We start from the raw sequence: 15,239 nt of genomic DNA, 5'->3' as shown, positions 1-15,239 counted from the left end.
TTTCTTCTGAAAGGTAATAGAATAGAATTAAAGTAGCCTGGCTTAAAATGGAAATGCTTGGAGTAAAAATAGTAGGCCTACTTACTTACTTACTACCTTTTTTGAGCTTTCTGTATAACTGAGTGAGTCAGACCAGAATCCCCTCACTGTCCACTGTGTAAACAAATCTATTGTACACTTTGGAGACACAAGCACAACAGCTCCACCTAGTGGAAAGCGGCTCTTTGTGCGCCGCATTGTTTGCTTTGTGTCCAGCGCTCCGTGGTTGTGTCAAGTCAGGCAAAGCCAGAACGCGGAAGTTGGGAAACTTGGCCTTCAAAATTTCGCACCTGTTTTCCACCCTAATAATTTTTGGCCATGGAGACTGTACCATTTTTTTCATACTCCGTGCTTTTCAATGCACACTAAAGAGGCCTGTAAATTTGTCAGCCTCTTCCTTTAAAATGTCTACATGCAGGCGCTGTAGTGAATTTGATTAAGGGTTTTATTTTGAAAAGCAATTGATGATGACTCGGTTTCTCGTGTGAGTTGGGAGATTTGGCAGAAGTTGCAGCATGCGAGAAAGGTGACGGTTGGCAAATCAAAAGTCCAGTGGGAAAGCAATAGAAGTGCACGTTCCCATGTACGTGTAATACCAGTAGCCTAACAGATACACCCGGTATCGGTATGTCCGCGCAGCGCGTCCGTGTTGCAGCTACTAAAACTTCCAGCCGTTGAGCGTCGCCAGCTCTTGCAGTTTCCGCCACAGTTTTTCTTTTTTTCATCCTCAGGTCATTTAAATATTCGGCGTTTGACCTTTGGTATCAGTTTAATGGTGATTCCTTGTGTCCCGTGTTTGCGCGCAGACACGCAGAAAGCGTCTGGAGTTGACGGGCACCGGACAGAGGCAAGAGCTCCTCCGCCCTCCCTCCAAAAAAGAGCGACGGTAGTTCAGCACAACGTGTTGACCGCGGTGTGACGGGGGTACGTGCAGGTTGCTGTGTTTGTTCCTTTTTTTTTTATCATCATCATCGATTCACAGACCAGTTGTCCTCTGACTCTAACTCAGCCTTTTATGGTAAGTGAGATAATATATTTGCAAATTTATCACCGTCTGATTTTTCGTGTTATAAATATTCTGTCTTTGATAATAAAGGCTACATTAACTTCGTGCACATTTTAGTTGTAGCAGTTATTGCCATACTAATAATAAAGCGAAGCCTTTCTGTTTCTGTTTCCTTTTTGGTCTCTGTTTAGAAACTGCTGCTTGCGGTAGCCTGTACCCTAATGCATATTTATCTACGCAAATCTCTTATCTTAGCACATAAGAGCATTTCTCGTTTCGTGGCGCAGTCCTGCACTTGTACTTCAGTAACAGTAAAGAAAGTTGCGAAAAGTTAAACCGCCTCTGTGCGTAAAAATAGTTTTTTTTAAGTTTGAAGTGTGTGTGTGTGTGTGTGTGTGTGTGTGTGTGTGTGTGTGTGTGTGTGTGTGTGTGTGTGTGTCAGCGTCAGCCTGACCAAGGGAAACTGTTTTCGGTTAAAACCCACTCCATTATTGCCTCATCCTGTGATATCACTCCAGCATGTGAGTTACGTGTGACTCTGCTTATAAAGCTTGAGCCGGACTTCCCAAGGGTGATTTTAAAGAATTTATTTCAGCTGATGATACAGAGAGAGAGAGAGAGAGAGAGAGAGAGAGAGAGAGAGAGAGAGAGAGAGGAGTGAATAAGCTCATATTTTTGACAGCTGGCCTCAGAGACACTGCAGTATTTTTGATTTCTCTGTGTTTAACCTTTTTGTCTCCACAGTAAAGGACATGGAAGTAATACTTGATGGATTTCTTAACCAGAGCACTACCTATGATTACACTGACTATGAGACAAAAGACGACTTAGAACCTAAAGGCAGTGAGGCGGTGTGGATCCCGGCTCTGTACTCCGTGGTGCTGGTTGTGGGTCTGCTGGGGAATGTGCTGCTCCTGGCTGCTCTGGCACTGAAGAAGCTATCTTGGAGTACATCAGATACCTTTGTCCTCCACCTGGGTGTCGCAGACATCCTGCTGCTGCTGACACTGCCCCTCTGGGCTGTTCAGGCTGGTCAAAGTTATGGGTGGCCCTTTGGGGATGCCCTCTGCAAGATCAGTGGAGCTGTTTTTAATGTAAGTACCATGTGGTGTGTGTGGATCACACAGGGAGTGAAAGTGAAAGAGAAATAGTTTCAGTGAAGCCGTGAGAAAGTTTGTGTTTGGCTGAAGGCCATTATTTCTTGCTTAATGAAGACTCTTGGCAGAAAAGGTTCATTGTCATTAATACTGTTTTTGAGAAAGTGTACTCCCCTATTGACATCCGCATTCCAGGAATTTCAGCATTTCTGGGAAAAGGCGAGAGGAGTAGGAAAGAAGTGAAAGCTTTGATAGAGATGGCTGGGTTGTTTCTGTGTTACACTAAATCAAAGTAACACTGCCACTATAAACGGGTATTGACCATAACTGTGATATTTAAAAACTGAGATATTGAGATCGTGGTAATAATACATATATATTAATATCGTGATGGCAGATGTTATGCCTTGTGGATCTTTTGTTTCTGGTCAACTTTTTACTTTCCCATTAAGTGTTATTGTTGTTTTAATACAGTATAGTACAGTTATAGTTATTTGAATCTAATTAATTTAACAAACAAAAAGTTAAAGATGAATTTGACTCAAAGCATTATTATAATTTTTTTAATGTAGTTTCTACAGATTTCACAATAATATTGTTATCGTGAATTCTTTTGGCCACAATAATTGTTTAGTGAGAGTATTGTGAAAGCCCTAGATCAGAGTTTTAAGTTTTCTATTTCTTTATCTCAGATCAACTTCTACTGTGGAATCTATCTGCTGGTTTGCATCTGTCTAGATTGCTGCCAGTTCATCACCAACACTACCCCGCTGTTCTTCCTCAAGAAACCTGTGTTAGGTCATCTCAGCTGCCTGTTGGTCTGGGTCATCTCCCTGCTCCTCTCCATCCCTGATTTGATTTTTCTAATGGCAGAGGAAGATGCAATGTGTGTTGCCAAGTACCCTCAGTCAGAAACTAACTGGAAGCGGTTGTCACGCCTGCTCCACCACACACTGGGTTTCCTGCTGCCCACAGCCACCCTGATCATCTGCTGCTCCTGTGCCCTGCGTCGGCTGCAGTGCAGATCAGAAAGCCTCCAGAAGCAGAGGGCAATCATGGTCATCCTGCCCTTGGTGGTGGTCTTCTTTCTCTGCTGGATACCATACAACATCACACTCATTGTGGACACCTACCTGAACAGCTCTAAGAAGCCACACGATGGTTCATCTGGAAACCCTGAAGGTTCTCTGAATACAGCTCTGATGGTCACAACTGGTCTGGGTTGTGTTCATGCCTGCCTCAGGCCTCTGCTCTATCTCGGCCTGTGTGGAAACTTTAGGAAACGGTCCCTGGCCATGCTGAGATGTGCTGCAAATGAATCTATAAGCTCGCTATGGGAGCTGGGTGTGGGAAAGGAAGTCCTGCCTGACCAGAGTCATGAGGGAGAGCTGAAACAGATGACAAGTGTGGAGGATCAGCAGGTGCAGTCAACACAGTGCTGTGACTCAAAAATCATCTGAACAATGGATTTTTTGTCATGGATTCAAGGAGTGGGGGACTATATTCTGTGCAATGATGAGTAACAGATATTTATTAAAGAAAAAAAACTCTTACATTGCACTTTAATGTGAAGGCTTCAGAGTCACATCATGGTGACCCATGGCAACATGGTACTGTAGCTTGTCATCCTAAATCATGAGTTTTTTAATTCAATTTTGGATATATTTTTTTACTGTGTATTATTATGTGTATTGTTATTTTGATAATAAGCAAACTGTTAGATCATATACTTCATGAAGAAACTGTTGTGTCAGTGAAAAGTTTCCAGATGTTAAACAATCATCATATAACTAATGCCATAATCAGTGATATGATAAGGAATATAAGCTCTTATCCTTGCCAGTTTTATTGTGTGCTTGTATTTAACAGTCCTACACAGTTTATAACTTTATTTCTGAAAACATATCATAAACTGTTTCACTTTTCATTGTCCTTGTTATCTTGTGCTTATCTAAAAGCAGTACAGACTGTGTGGATTCCACAATTGCACAGTGACAGTGTGGATTTCTGTTAACGGGCATAATGCTGTGAGGGAATTTCCCACGGCAAATCCCACAGCTTTTTTTTCTTTTTGGACTTCACTGTTACAACATGGACGTGTGTGGTCTTTGGGACACTGGATGACAAAAACAGATTGTGATGTCATCAGTCAGGTGACAGAGCAAGACAGAGGCGGAAGAGAAAGAAGCGCTCTCTGCTGGGGCTGCGGCCTGCTCATAGCTCTCTGCGTACACTCATCTGAAGATTTGTCTGTTGCATGGAGAGAGAACTGTGGCATGCATTGTGTGTCGGGACAGCTGACTAAAGGGAAAAAAAGAATGTAGCTGGAGGGAAGAAGAGGATTTAGAGAAGAAAAAAATCTTATTTTAAAGATGTTGACACATGCTGTGCTCTGCGGTTTTACCACCACACTGCTGTGTTATAGCCCGCCAGACAAGCCTGATTTTTGGGCTCAAGGCCAAATAATAATGTTAACACTTACAAATATGACCTGAAATAAAGTTGTACTTTCACCATTGAGTATTCTGATAGAAACTCAGATGTACAGTCATTTCTCACTTGAAATGAAACTGTGTCACTTCCTGCAGTCCATGTGTTTTCCTTCCTCTTTTTCTGTTATGTGAGTGGTGTCGAAGTTCATCTAGAGCTGAAGCCTTGTGAAGAGTGTATTCTGATCTGAAAAATGCTGCTTGACTGTAACAGCAGTAACATGTCACATTTATGCAATACTGGTTATAAGTACTCTTTGAGTATTGCATCAGATTGAAGTGTCATTTCCTGTTTCCGCTAAAGCTTATCTGTTCACTAAGACAAGCGGATGATCAGGACTTAACAAACCTTAAGATAAACCTTGTTTTACACACGACAGATTCATCCCTCCCAAAATAATCAAGGCACAATGCTTCATTAAAGTACGAAAATTAAAAAAAAAAAAAAATTCAGGATCATGACTAGACGCATGTTGACCACATACCACACAAAGCTTGATGTGTATGAACAGGCCTGAAGCCAAAAAACTGTGGAACAGTAAACAAACCTGTCACTCGCTTTGCTCTCAGCCGCAGTGACTGAAACCGGTAGGGCCTCTCGACTGCGATGTTTAACCTGTACATACACTGATTGTTGCCAGGATGTTTCTTACACCACCACCACCACCACCACCAACCTGCTGTAGTCAGATATTGTATTTGCCTCGCTTGCAAATAATGAGTAAGACATGCTGCAAGGAAAAGGTGTGATGGCACATAGTGGTTTTTATAATCATCATGCAAGTTGGTTGAAATATAGACATTTGCCACAAGCCTCGAGTCCTTCTCTGCGCTCCTTGCTCATCGATTTCTTGTCTCATTTCTGCTTAAACCACGTGTGCAGATGAGGATGTGTGGCTCCTTTGTGTGACTTTGTTTCGATTTCCTGTGTCAAAGATGTAAGATATTTCCAGTGAAACCACCACATTTTGGTTAGCAGCTTTCTTGTCAATACGTGTGCTAACCTAACCTTGACTTTTTCATAGAAAGTTCCATACGCATAATATATTACCATTCTCACACAGTCTAACTTCTTTGAGTTGGGAGGTTTTTCTCTTGTTGTGACGCACTTTGTGAAGTTTGCTATAAATATATATATTAAATTTACTTGTTTAACTTTGTTCTGCAAACCTATCTATCCTCTATCTGCCATCAACAGCCATTACCTGTATACAGTGTAGGCCTACTTCTGTAACCATGCTCCTAGCTTTATAGAAACAAGTATGCAAAAAAAATCATTTTCGATAAAAAAGATTACAATTTAGAAAACCCACAGTAAAAATGGCACAAGTAAAACGCAAGTTGTTACAGTTCACAAGATATTTTAAACAAAGTGCGTGCCTGTTCAGATTAAACAGTAGCCTTAAACAAATATTTACAAAAGAAGTATAATATAAGCAAGAGATAAATCCTTGGGCATTGACTGGTTCCATCCTGCAGCAGAATCTACATACAGTAAGACTGAGATTGTTAAACAGTGGGGACCTGGCCTGGTTTCAACAAGCAAAACAAAGGCCTCTTTAAACTGGAAAGTCAAAGGCATGAGGTGGCTGACCGGACCAGGCGGCCGGCGGTGGACTGCTGCTGACTCGCTTTACCTGAAAAGAAGTTCAAATCCAGTTGTGTATCTGCAGGCAACAGACAGGAGGAGCAGAGCAGCAGGTAAGTCCAATTTTACACTAAAAGACACAATAAAAATTTAGTCTGAGTTCATTCAGCAGCATGATGTTGTAGTGCTCAATATCTGTGTGATTATCTGAGATCTAGTTAATTTTATTACAGAAAGTTCCAAAGCAGGGAGTAAAACTACTAGAATTAAATTATGTTTGGAGTTGTAGGCCTATTTCCTGCTGTTCAGTCCTGTCTGGATTCTAATCGGTCACCCTCTACAGCTACTACCCTAAAGAGCGAAAAAAGGAAGTACAGTTTGTTCTGTTTCATGTTCTGTTCTATAAATCGTCTATCAGTCCTACATGATTCTTGTAAAGTGTGACATGGGCCGTACAGTATGTGATGGTGTCTCGAGATGGGCTTTGGTGAACCAGTCCAGGTCAAAAATCCCAGGCCGATTTATATTCTGTTGCTGTACTGTAATGTAGGCAAAACGCTGGTTTATGATTCAAACAGTAAAATTTTATTCTCTATTTTAATATTCAATATACAAAACCAAGATAAGCCAGTAAAAATATTCCACAAAATATGTAATTTAAAAGTTTGTTTGTGAAATAGAAGATACAGTAATAATCCCCGTCACTATACATCATACCCTCACTTAGTCACAAATTAAAAAAATATGTAAAGTTTTCACATTTTCTTCCACAACATTTCATGTTATTTATTCATTTAAATGTTCAATGTTCAGTTTATGTTCAGTTTATTTACATCATGCTATATATGTTGATCCAAAGCCTTCTCTACACTGCCAGGTGTTTTCTACCCAATATATGTTGGGATATTTCGCCTAAAACATATCTGAATAAGCCATAACCATTCTAATGTATAATATGTGCATAGCCACAGATTTCCAGGTTTTTTTTTTTACTTGACTTAGGTGAAAGACAAAGTGAAATACAAAGTCAAAATCCTGGGTGGGATCCACAGCCGCTGGAAATCCCAGCAGCCAAAAAGATTGTTTTAAAGAGCAGCCTGCAGTATAACAGTGGATTCAGCCAAACACATCTGTGCAATGAAAAAATTGAAACAGAAAGACAATAGCACACTTGATCAACAGACTGAATCCGCTGCTTAATGTGTTTCAGTTGGCTTACTGTTGTATTTTTTGTTTTAATATGTTTCCAAGAAGGTGGTGTTGATATTGTCGCCTTTGAATGGTAATCTCATGGTCTTTTGGCTCTGTTGCTATACAGTCATCTTGGCAACACACTTGCCTATGATTAAAAAAATTTAATTAAATGTACTTTGTATTTGAATATTCCATAATATAAAAAAAGCCAAGATGAAATATACAGTAAAAAATGCTATGAAATATACCAATGTTGGTTTGTGAGACAGTAGATAGCTACATTAATAATACTCACTGCAGTATTGCATGACGTACTGACTATGATACGATGCTGCCTGATAGTCAGAATAGGGAAATGTTATTTTTCTTATCAAAGAAAAATGAATCTGCTGCCAGAAAGCACAGCTGTATGACCTTGAGTCACAGAACAACAAAATTATTTTTGTCCTGTGTCATGTTCATGTTCAGCTACTAAAGTGCTATGAACTACGAGAAAGCTGAAAGAAAGCATAGCCTGTTACAGGTCATACAACACAGGAAATAAGGTTCGTGTCTCTGTCGTCGTTTCAGTCAAAGTCTGCTTGTAAGCTTCAGGTTCATCCATCGGCTTGTCAATAGGTTCATTTCTCTCTCTCAGATAGCCATGGAGTTGGAGGTGTCGGCAGACTCAGACCAAATAGAGGTTCTCCGGCTGCTGACAGCTGATTGAAATTTGACGCTCGTCTTCAGCATGCAGCCCAGAGACCTCAGGATGTTGAAGAGCTGACGCCGGAACTTCACACCCACAAAAGCATACAGTATGGGATTGAGGCTGCAGTGGAGGTAACCAATGGAGGAGGTGACAATCTTAGCTTTCTCCAGAGATGATCTGACTCCACAGGTGTCGCTGTTTTTGTCGGAATGACGTGTTTCCACCATGAGTGTGATGTTGTATGGCGTCCAGCAGAGGAAGAAAACCACCACCACAGCCATGATGACCCTGAAAGCTTTCTGCTTTTGAAGGCCCTGGGTGCCACACCGCAGCCGCCACAGAATGCAGGAGTAGCAGAAGATCAAGATAACTGAAGGAAGCAGGAAGCCCACCATGTGGTAGAGCACGCGTGATGTCAGGCGCCACTTTTCTACTGACTTAGTGGAAAACTTAAGGTAGTTGCGAATACACTCTGTTTTGTTTCGTCTGTCATCCAACACAGCTTCCAAAAACATCCAGTCAGGGATAGAGAGGAGCAGGGAGAAGAACCAGACGGCACAACAGCTGGCCTGAACCACCCAAGGTTTCTTACGGGAGTACATCTGGGTAGCATGAACGATGGACAGGTAGCGGTCCAGACTGATGCAGGCCAGCAGAAAGATCCCACAGTAGAAGTTGATCTGAGGGCACAAACAAATCAGCAAACGAGAAATGAAATAAAACCTCCGTATATAAACCTCTGAATATATGATATCAAGAACTTTTCTATAATGCAGGTAGCTCTAGTGCTTCTTTCCTGTTGCACATCTCTTACCGTAAAAACAGCTCCAGTGATCATGCAGACAGGAGTACCAAATGCCCAGCCTTCAACTTGAGCGGCCTGCGCAGTCCAGAGGGGCAGGGTCAGCAGCAGCAGGACATCAGCCACGCCCAGGTGCAGGATGAAGGTGTCTGTCACACTCCAGTTCTTCCTGCTCTTAGCCAGAACTCCCAGGAGCAATCCATTTCCCAGGATGCCCACAACAAACGCAGCAGAGTACAGAACTGGGATGAACACCGCCTCAAAATGTATGCCCTCGTTCAGGTCACACACGTCACCCCCCTCACAACAGTTATCGGCATCATAGTAACCGGAGTCATTATAAGTATAATCTTCCCACCATAAGTCTTCTCCACTAATCGAAGCACCTTTGTTGAACAGGTCACTCTGCAGAAAACGAAGAAGTAAAGGTGAAGAAATCTGCATTAATTTGGTTTTAGAATTTGACCTGTTGAGTCAGCTTCAACCACATGGTGGTGCTATCTATCTCTCTATCTATCTATCTATCTATCTATCTATCTATCTATCTATCTATCTATCTATCTATCTATCTATCTATCTATCTATCTAGAGTAAGTCCAGAGTGTTCTGTTTGTTCTCTGTCTTATAAGCACATCCTGCATGATTTTTGAAGAAATAAAAAAAAAAAAAAATCCTGAAGTCAATTTTTTTTTTATTCTTAAAACTCTCATGGCAGTATTCATTAAAGCAAATCAAACAAAAAATATTTTCAAAGGTGAAAAAGGAGTAATATTTCTTGTTATTATAGAGTAATAATCTCAGTTCCCTTTTTAGCTGGAGATGATCTTGACCACTGTCAGGGTTTGTACAAAATTGCTCTCCGCTGGCATATGGGGAAGAGAAATTAATGCACGTGTGCAAGAGGAAGCATGTACACTGATCATTCACAACATTAGAAGCGGTTGTAGGGTTTAATGTTTCATGTTGTGGCTGATCGGTGTATAAATGAATAGTTTGCAGCGAGTTAAGACCCTTTGATGAACTAAAATATGAATCACAACATTAATTATCATCTGTAACGTGTTGCATAATTATCTTCTTTAATTTTAAATGCTTCACAAGCTGACTACCACACAGGAGTTGGCAATGCTCCATCATTCTTTCCTCGCTTGATCCTTCACAAAATGCTGCAACATTTTAGTGAACGGCACAGTAATGTATTGGCACACCAAACCACATTGTTCCTCACTGTGAGTTCAAGGTGAAAGAACAAGTAGAAAAATAGGCAAACAAAAGAAGTAATGAAATAATACAATCAGATAGATAGGATAAAAGACTGCATCAAAATTAAGTTTCTTTTCATCAATAATTAGCTACTTAGGTAAAGACAACATACACATGTATACAGGGAAGGACTGAATCTGTTGAAACACATTACATGCATGGGATTTTCAGATGTGAATTGAAAATCCTCAAATAAAAAAGAATAACATATGAATATGAATTTAAATTTTTCTAGTAAAGGATGGTATGTGCATCTAAAAAATTAGAAAATAGCATAAGTAATTAATAACCTACCAAGTTGCCTGACATTGTGTTCTCCTCAGTGGGCAGGTTGACAACAGCGCAGAAATGAGCTAAATCATCCACTGTTACCAATAGCAATCTAAGTAGGCGACAAAGGAAGTTAAGCAGACAGGGAAAAAAAAACTCAAGCCACACAACATTTAGATGTCTTTTAGTTCAGAAAACTGTTACAATATTACTATTGTATTGATAAATGTCATTCAAACCTCATTTTAATGTTTCTAGGCTACTTTTTATTATTTCTTTAAAAAATTATATATAGGCTTATAATTTCTTTTGCTGCTGAAATTTGATTGATTGTTTGGTTGAAAGAAGTCCCTCTCTACAGACTCAAATCACTTTCACATCACATTATGAATATGCTTAGAATATATTATATGTCACAGTGTGAGTAAGCTGTTTCACTTGCCAGAAAATCTGATGAAAAGCATTTCTTTGAAATAATACGGACTGAATGTAAAAAGAAATGAAACACATAAGTTTCATTTGGAGTGGAGGTTGTGTTTCAGAATCTATTGGTGTTTAAAAGAAACGCATCGAGCTGGTTATATAGAAAATATGTGTGTGTGGACTATGTGTTCATTCATTGTCATTTGAGTGACCGACAAACTCAGGAGAACGTCTTCCTTTGGTCTGGTCATCAGAACACCAGTGAAAACATTTTACTTTCAAGTTGCCAAAATGTTTTGCATCATTTTGGTCTTTTAAAGGAATGTTCTACAAATTCCCTTATATGAGCAATATTAGAGGTGAACCAATTTCACACAAGTTATCCTCTGCATGAATGATATCTGCTTTATAGTTTCACTTTCTCTGGTGTGATTGACAAGTTATTCATGTGTGTGTGCTCGTACCAGTTGACCCCAGGATTTGTTGTCATGCACAATGACAAATAACAGAAAAGACACAAGGTGACAGCAGATGATATAACAGCCACTACAGAGGTAAGTGTACCTAAAAACAAGACCAGTAGGAAATACACACAAAATTAAACTTTAATAGTTTCTTAGCATTTTTTTCAAAAAACCACAATGCCAGTATGATTAAAAACAAAAATAATAAATAATAATTATAGCTTATCTAATGTTGCTATTCACTTGAATGAAGACAGACAATGAAAACTGCACAACTGCTCAACTGAGCAATAAAATGATATACTGTGGTCATGCTGTTCACCTTTATCATCTCACATACCTGTTGATAGGTATAGGACAATATATGCTGACACACACACACACACACACACACACACACACACACACACACACACACACACACACACACACACACTCACATCCCTGATATGTAGTTGTTGTAAGACTATACTGTCTAATCAGAATGAATGAAAGACAAGAATGAAAATAATGAATGAACTTGTTCTTGTTGGTTGATCACTTTCATTTTAAAAGCCTTATCAGTCTATCAGAATTATTCTTCCTCTTGATGCTATTTATATACTGTATATCACATCATAAAATCTCTTTTTTAATCAATTTCAAAACCATTTCAGATATGCACTTATCTCCAAACCAAAACCTCCAAAGATTTTTATCACCTTTTTTTTCTCTCTCTCGGTATGACTCATATATGCACCCACATGCAAACACAACACCTGCAACAGTACAGCTCATGAGCCTCTGACATCTCAAGCTTTTTCCTGTTTTTTCACACCTCTCACACCTCTCGTCAGTCAATGCATGAACAATGTTGACAGAACAAAACTGAATTGAGCTTCATGCGAACCACAGCCTGTGTGTGTGTCCTGATTTGTTACTTTGCACTTTGAAAGGGATTATTTATGATTTAAAAGCACAAAAGAGAAATAAGAACTATAAATGCTGATAGCTTCAGTGTGGCTTCAGACACAGCCACCGAGGTGTTGTGTTTAATTTTGATATCCACAATAATTATTTCTACACCTTTTAGCTGGACACTTAACAGCAGATTTAAACTGTGCTCATTGGTCTTCCTTGTCAAGTACTAGACAGTCTCTCTGTTGAAATGACTCACCAACATATAATACACACATAAAATACCACTTTTTTTTTAACAGATCTCTTTCAGAAATGTTCAAGTTAATAATTTGGATAAAGAGAGATGAAGTAAAAAAAATATGTTTTTCAGTAGTTATGTTAGATTGTGAGTGTACCCTGTGGAAACCATGGAAATATTCCACTTGAGGAACTGAAAGAGCAAAAATGCGAAGGAAAATAAATTCCATGTGCCAGTTTTGATCTCTATAATTATGCACTATGGTTTTGGTTGTCTTGTTGCTAAGAGGTAATAGCAACCAATCATTATACACTGCCAGCTGTCCGCAGTGTACAAACTCAACAGTTACAATCATGGTTCTTTGCTGCATTATTTTCAACTTCCTGTACTGAGGGCAGTAAGAAACATTAATTACGGTGATGCAGATATGAGGAAACTAAATTAATTATTTATAATTTTAATGAACAGATAAAATATCAAAGCGCCTTGAAAGAAGTATCCTTTCACTGCCTTTCAAATCTGTAGAAATTGTTGTGTACCCCCCAGTGTGTGAACCAGCTTTTGGTTTTGACTGGAAATGGTTTGTTTTACCACATTGAGGTTAGTATGACACTCACATCATTTCGCATTGGAGGCCGTACCTACAGATGGCAGGAGTGATGACTACGTATCAGAAGATGCACTGAAATGTTTGAGTCTTCAAAAGGCTGTTTCAAATTTCAGGATTAACAGAACAAAAACGGGACACAGCCCAAATATCTGACAAAATCCATCTGACAATATTAAGATGTGTTTGGTTGATAAGAGTTTCTCCCTTTAGGTTCTAGTGACGACTCTATGAGTTTGTTGCAGCTTGATCTCTTTTACTGTGAATAAGTGACCCACATCATCATCACATCAGATGACCCTCTCTTTAGTTACATGAAACTGCACAGTGACCTGATACATCAAGGCATATTAAGGGACAGTTACCTCAGGTATGCATTTTAAAATCTGTGAAGGTTGATAAACCTCAGAGAACATTTCATTCAGTTGTGATGCATCATTAGTGTCAGTGTCAGTGTCAGTGTCAGTTTGGGATTAGTGAGGCCTTGAAGTTTTAAACCTAAACACATCGGCTGCAAGTCCTCAAGAGTAGGCAAATCATTATGTAAAAGAGACAGAAACCACAGTACCCCTAGAGGATTTCCTGTGACATTTGTAGCTGTTACAAATGATATTTGTGCCCTTTATATTTTAGCAGTGCGGCCTATAGTTCAACAAAAAAAGCGATGAACACTTTTGTGAATATCAATGTGGCAAAGATGTGCGTTTTGTTTTACACATTTGACAGTGTGCAAAATTCATCTACTTTGTAACTGGAATAAAGTTGATATTTATTATAACATCTGACATTATGTATTGGAGTCCTACCTTACCATCAGAGTGAAATCTAAGTCATACAATGTGCATGACAACCTATGAGTACCAAGAAATGTGTGTGTAAATGGGAGAAGGGCATAGAAACCCATATGTAAACCCCTGAAGCAACTGTCATTCCAACTCAAATATTATTTATTATATATTTTTCTGTCCTTTTGTCTGAGTTCTAATGGATTTATGTCGCTATCATCTACATATGCCAATGTTAATGGACAAGCAAAGCCGCTACATTGTTTTGGTTTCTGTTTTAAATTGTTGCAAAATATCCTTTAAAGGACAGATACACAGACAAAAAGCAAACAGCCAACAGTGCCTACAAAGCCTACACCATGGTGAACTTGGTGGTAGAGATGATCACATGAGCCACATTGCAGTCTCATGTTGGCACGGTGGCTCCATCTGTTGGATATACTCACATCATGAAGCCTTAGAATGGCATTTTGAATAAATGACTTTTGTATGATCTTAATTCAGTGGTATGGGTGGACTTGAATGGGATGACTAGGAATTAGTCTTTTTAAAAGAGGATATACAGCTACAGAAATTAAATTTGAAAACATGGGAAAGGGATATTAAAAAAAGGTCCTGACACACTGTAGCTTTCATATTTGTGTCAAATTATGCAATAGGGTTTGTTTGTTTGTTTGTTTGTTTGTTTGTTTCATAGCACAAAGTCTTCACAGTGGATACCTAACCAGGAGCAGAAGCCCATCTTGTCAAGAACTGGGTCCAACTCTGCTCTCTGATACCTAATATCTAAACTCTCAGCAGCTGCAGCAAACAGGAGTGAGACACTGATAACAGAAAGCTTTGGCTCCTTCACTTGCAAGTAAGAAAGTCCAGAAAAAAATCTAAATAGGCAGTTCTTATTAAAAAAACAAAAAACAAACAAACAAAAAATAAACTAAGGCTCTGCATTAAAGGGAAGATAAAGATTCGTCTTGACGCTCTCATGATGTAATATAATGATACAACGACTGTTGTGTTATCAGTGACAAACAGGAATACAAGCTGGCATGGTCTATCCTGTGCAGACACAAAATACACTGTTTCAATCCCATTACAGCTGAATGACATGGGTATGAAAACTGACAAAATATCAGACAAAATGAAAATAAAAAAGATTTAAGAAATCTACACAAATCGTGAAATTTTCAAAACGTGTATGAGTCTATTCAGATACAGTCCACGGTAAATAAAATATAAGATTATCACAAATAACTGATCAGTATATGTGCCATGGTGGGTTTGTGTAGTGTTGTAGTATAATGGTAGTTGGATATATATCTTCTTTCGTCATTGTAACAGAGAGGGTGTTTTTCTCTCTGCCAGGTGTGCAAAGAGAGGTGCAGA

The 15,239-nt window shown here is 39.2% G+C and overlaps 2 protein-coding genes across 2 annotated transcripts; one reads left to right on the top strand and one right to left on the bottom strand.

The window, feature by feature from the left end:
* Positions 1-352: 352 nt before the first annotated feature.
* On the top strand, positions 353-4,658 carry LOC111657254 (C-X-C chemokine receptor type 3-like). The gene is made up of 3 exons (XM_023409341.2): positions 353-1,057; positions 1,790-2,139; positions 2,835-4,658. The coding sequence occupies exons 2-3, from the start codon at positions 1,798-1,800 to the stop codon at positions 3,600-3,602; spliced, it is 1,110 nt and encodes a 369-aa protein (XP_023265109.1). The 5' UTR covers positions 353-1,057; positions 1,790-1,797; the 3' UTR covers positions 3,603-4,658.
* Positions 4,659-6,781: 2,123 nt separating this feature from the next.
* Positions 6,782-10,527, bottom strand: cxcr3.1 (chemokine (C-X-C motif) receptor 3, tandem duplicate 1). The gene is made up of 3 exons (XM_023409348.2): positions 10,464-10,527; positions 8,919-9,311; positions 6,782-8,784 (listed from the first exon to the last, which is right to left on the bottom strand). The coding sequence occupies exons 1-3, from the start codon at positions 10,476-10,478 to the stop codon at positions 8,047-8,049; spliced, it is 1,146 nt and encodes a 381-aa protein (XP_023265116.1). The 5' UTR covers positions 10,479-10,527; the 3' UTR covers positions 6,782-8,046.
* Between the last annotated feature and the right edge of the window lie 4,712 nt (positions 10,528-15,239).

The sequence above is a fragment of the Seriola lalandi genome, unplaced genomic scaffold (assembly GCF_002814215.2).
Source record: "Seriola lalandi dorsalis isolate HSWRI2012SDOR001 ecotype SW California unplaced genomic scaffold, Sedor1 jcf7180002054390, whole genome shotgun sequence".
Taxonomy (NCBI): domain Eukaryota; kingdom Metazoa; phylum Chordata; class Actinopteri; order Carangiformes; family Carangidae; genus Seriola; species Seriola lalandi.
Note: the sequence above shows the minus strand (reverse complement) of the source record. Positions and strands in the feature narration are given on the sequence as shown.

What these genes read in the sequence shown, in the direction of transcription:
- cxcr3.1 (XM_023409348.2), bottom strand. An exon ending in TCACTGGAGCTGTTTTTACG is followed by an intron (nt 8,785 to 8,918) that starts GTAAGAGATGTG and finishes TTGTGCCCTCAG; the next exon opens with ATCAACTTCTACTGTGGGAT.
- LOC111657254 (XM_023409341.2), top strand. Translation starts at nt 1,798, where the DNA reads ATGGAAGTAATACTTGATGGATTTCTTAACCAGAGCACTACCTATGAT. An exon ending in TCAGTGGAGCTGTTTTTAAT is followed by an intron (nt 2,140 to 2,834) that starts GTAAGTACCATG and finishes TCTTTATCTCAG; the next exon opens with ATCAACTTCTACTGTGGAAT.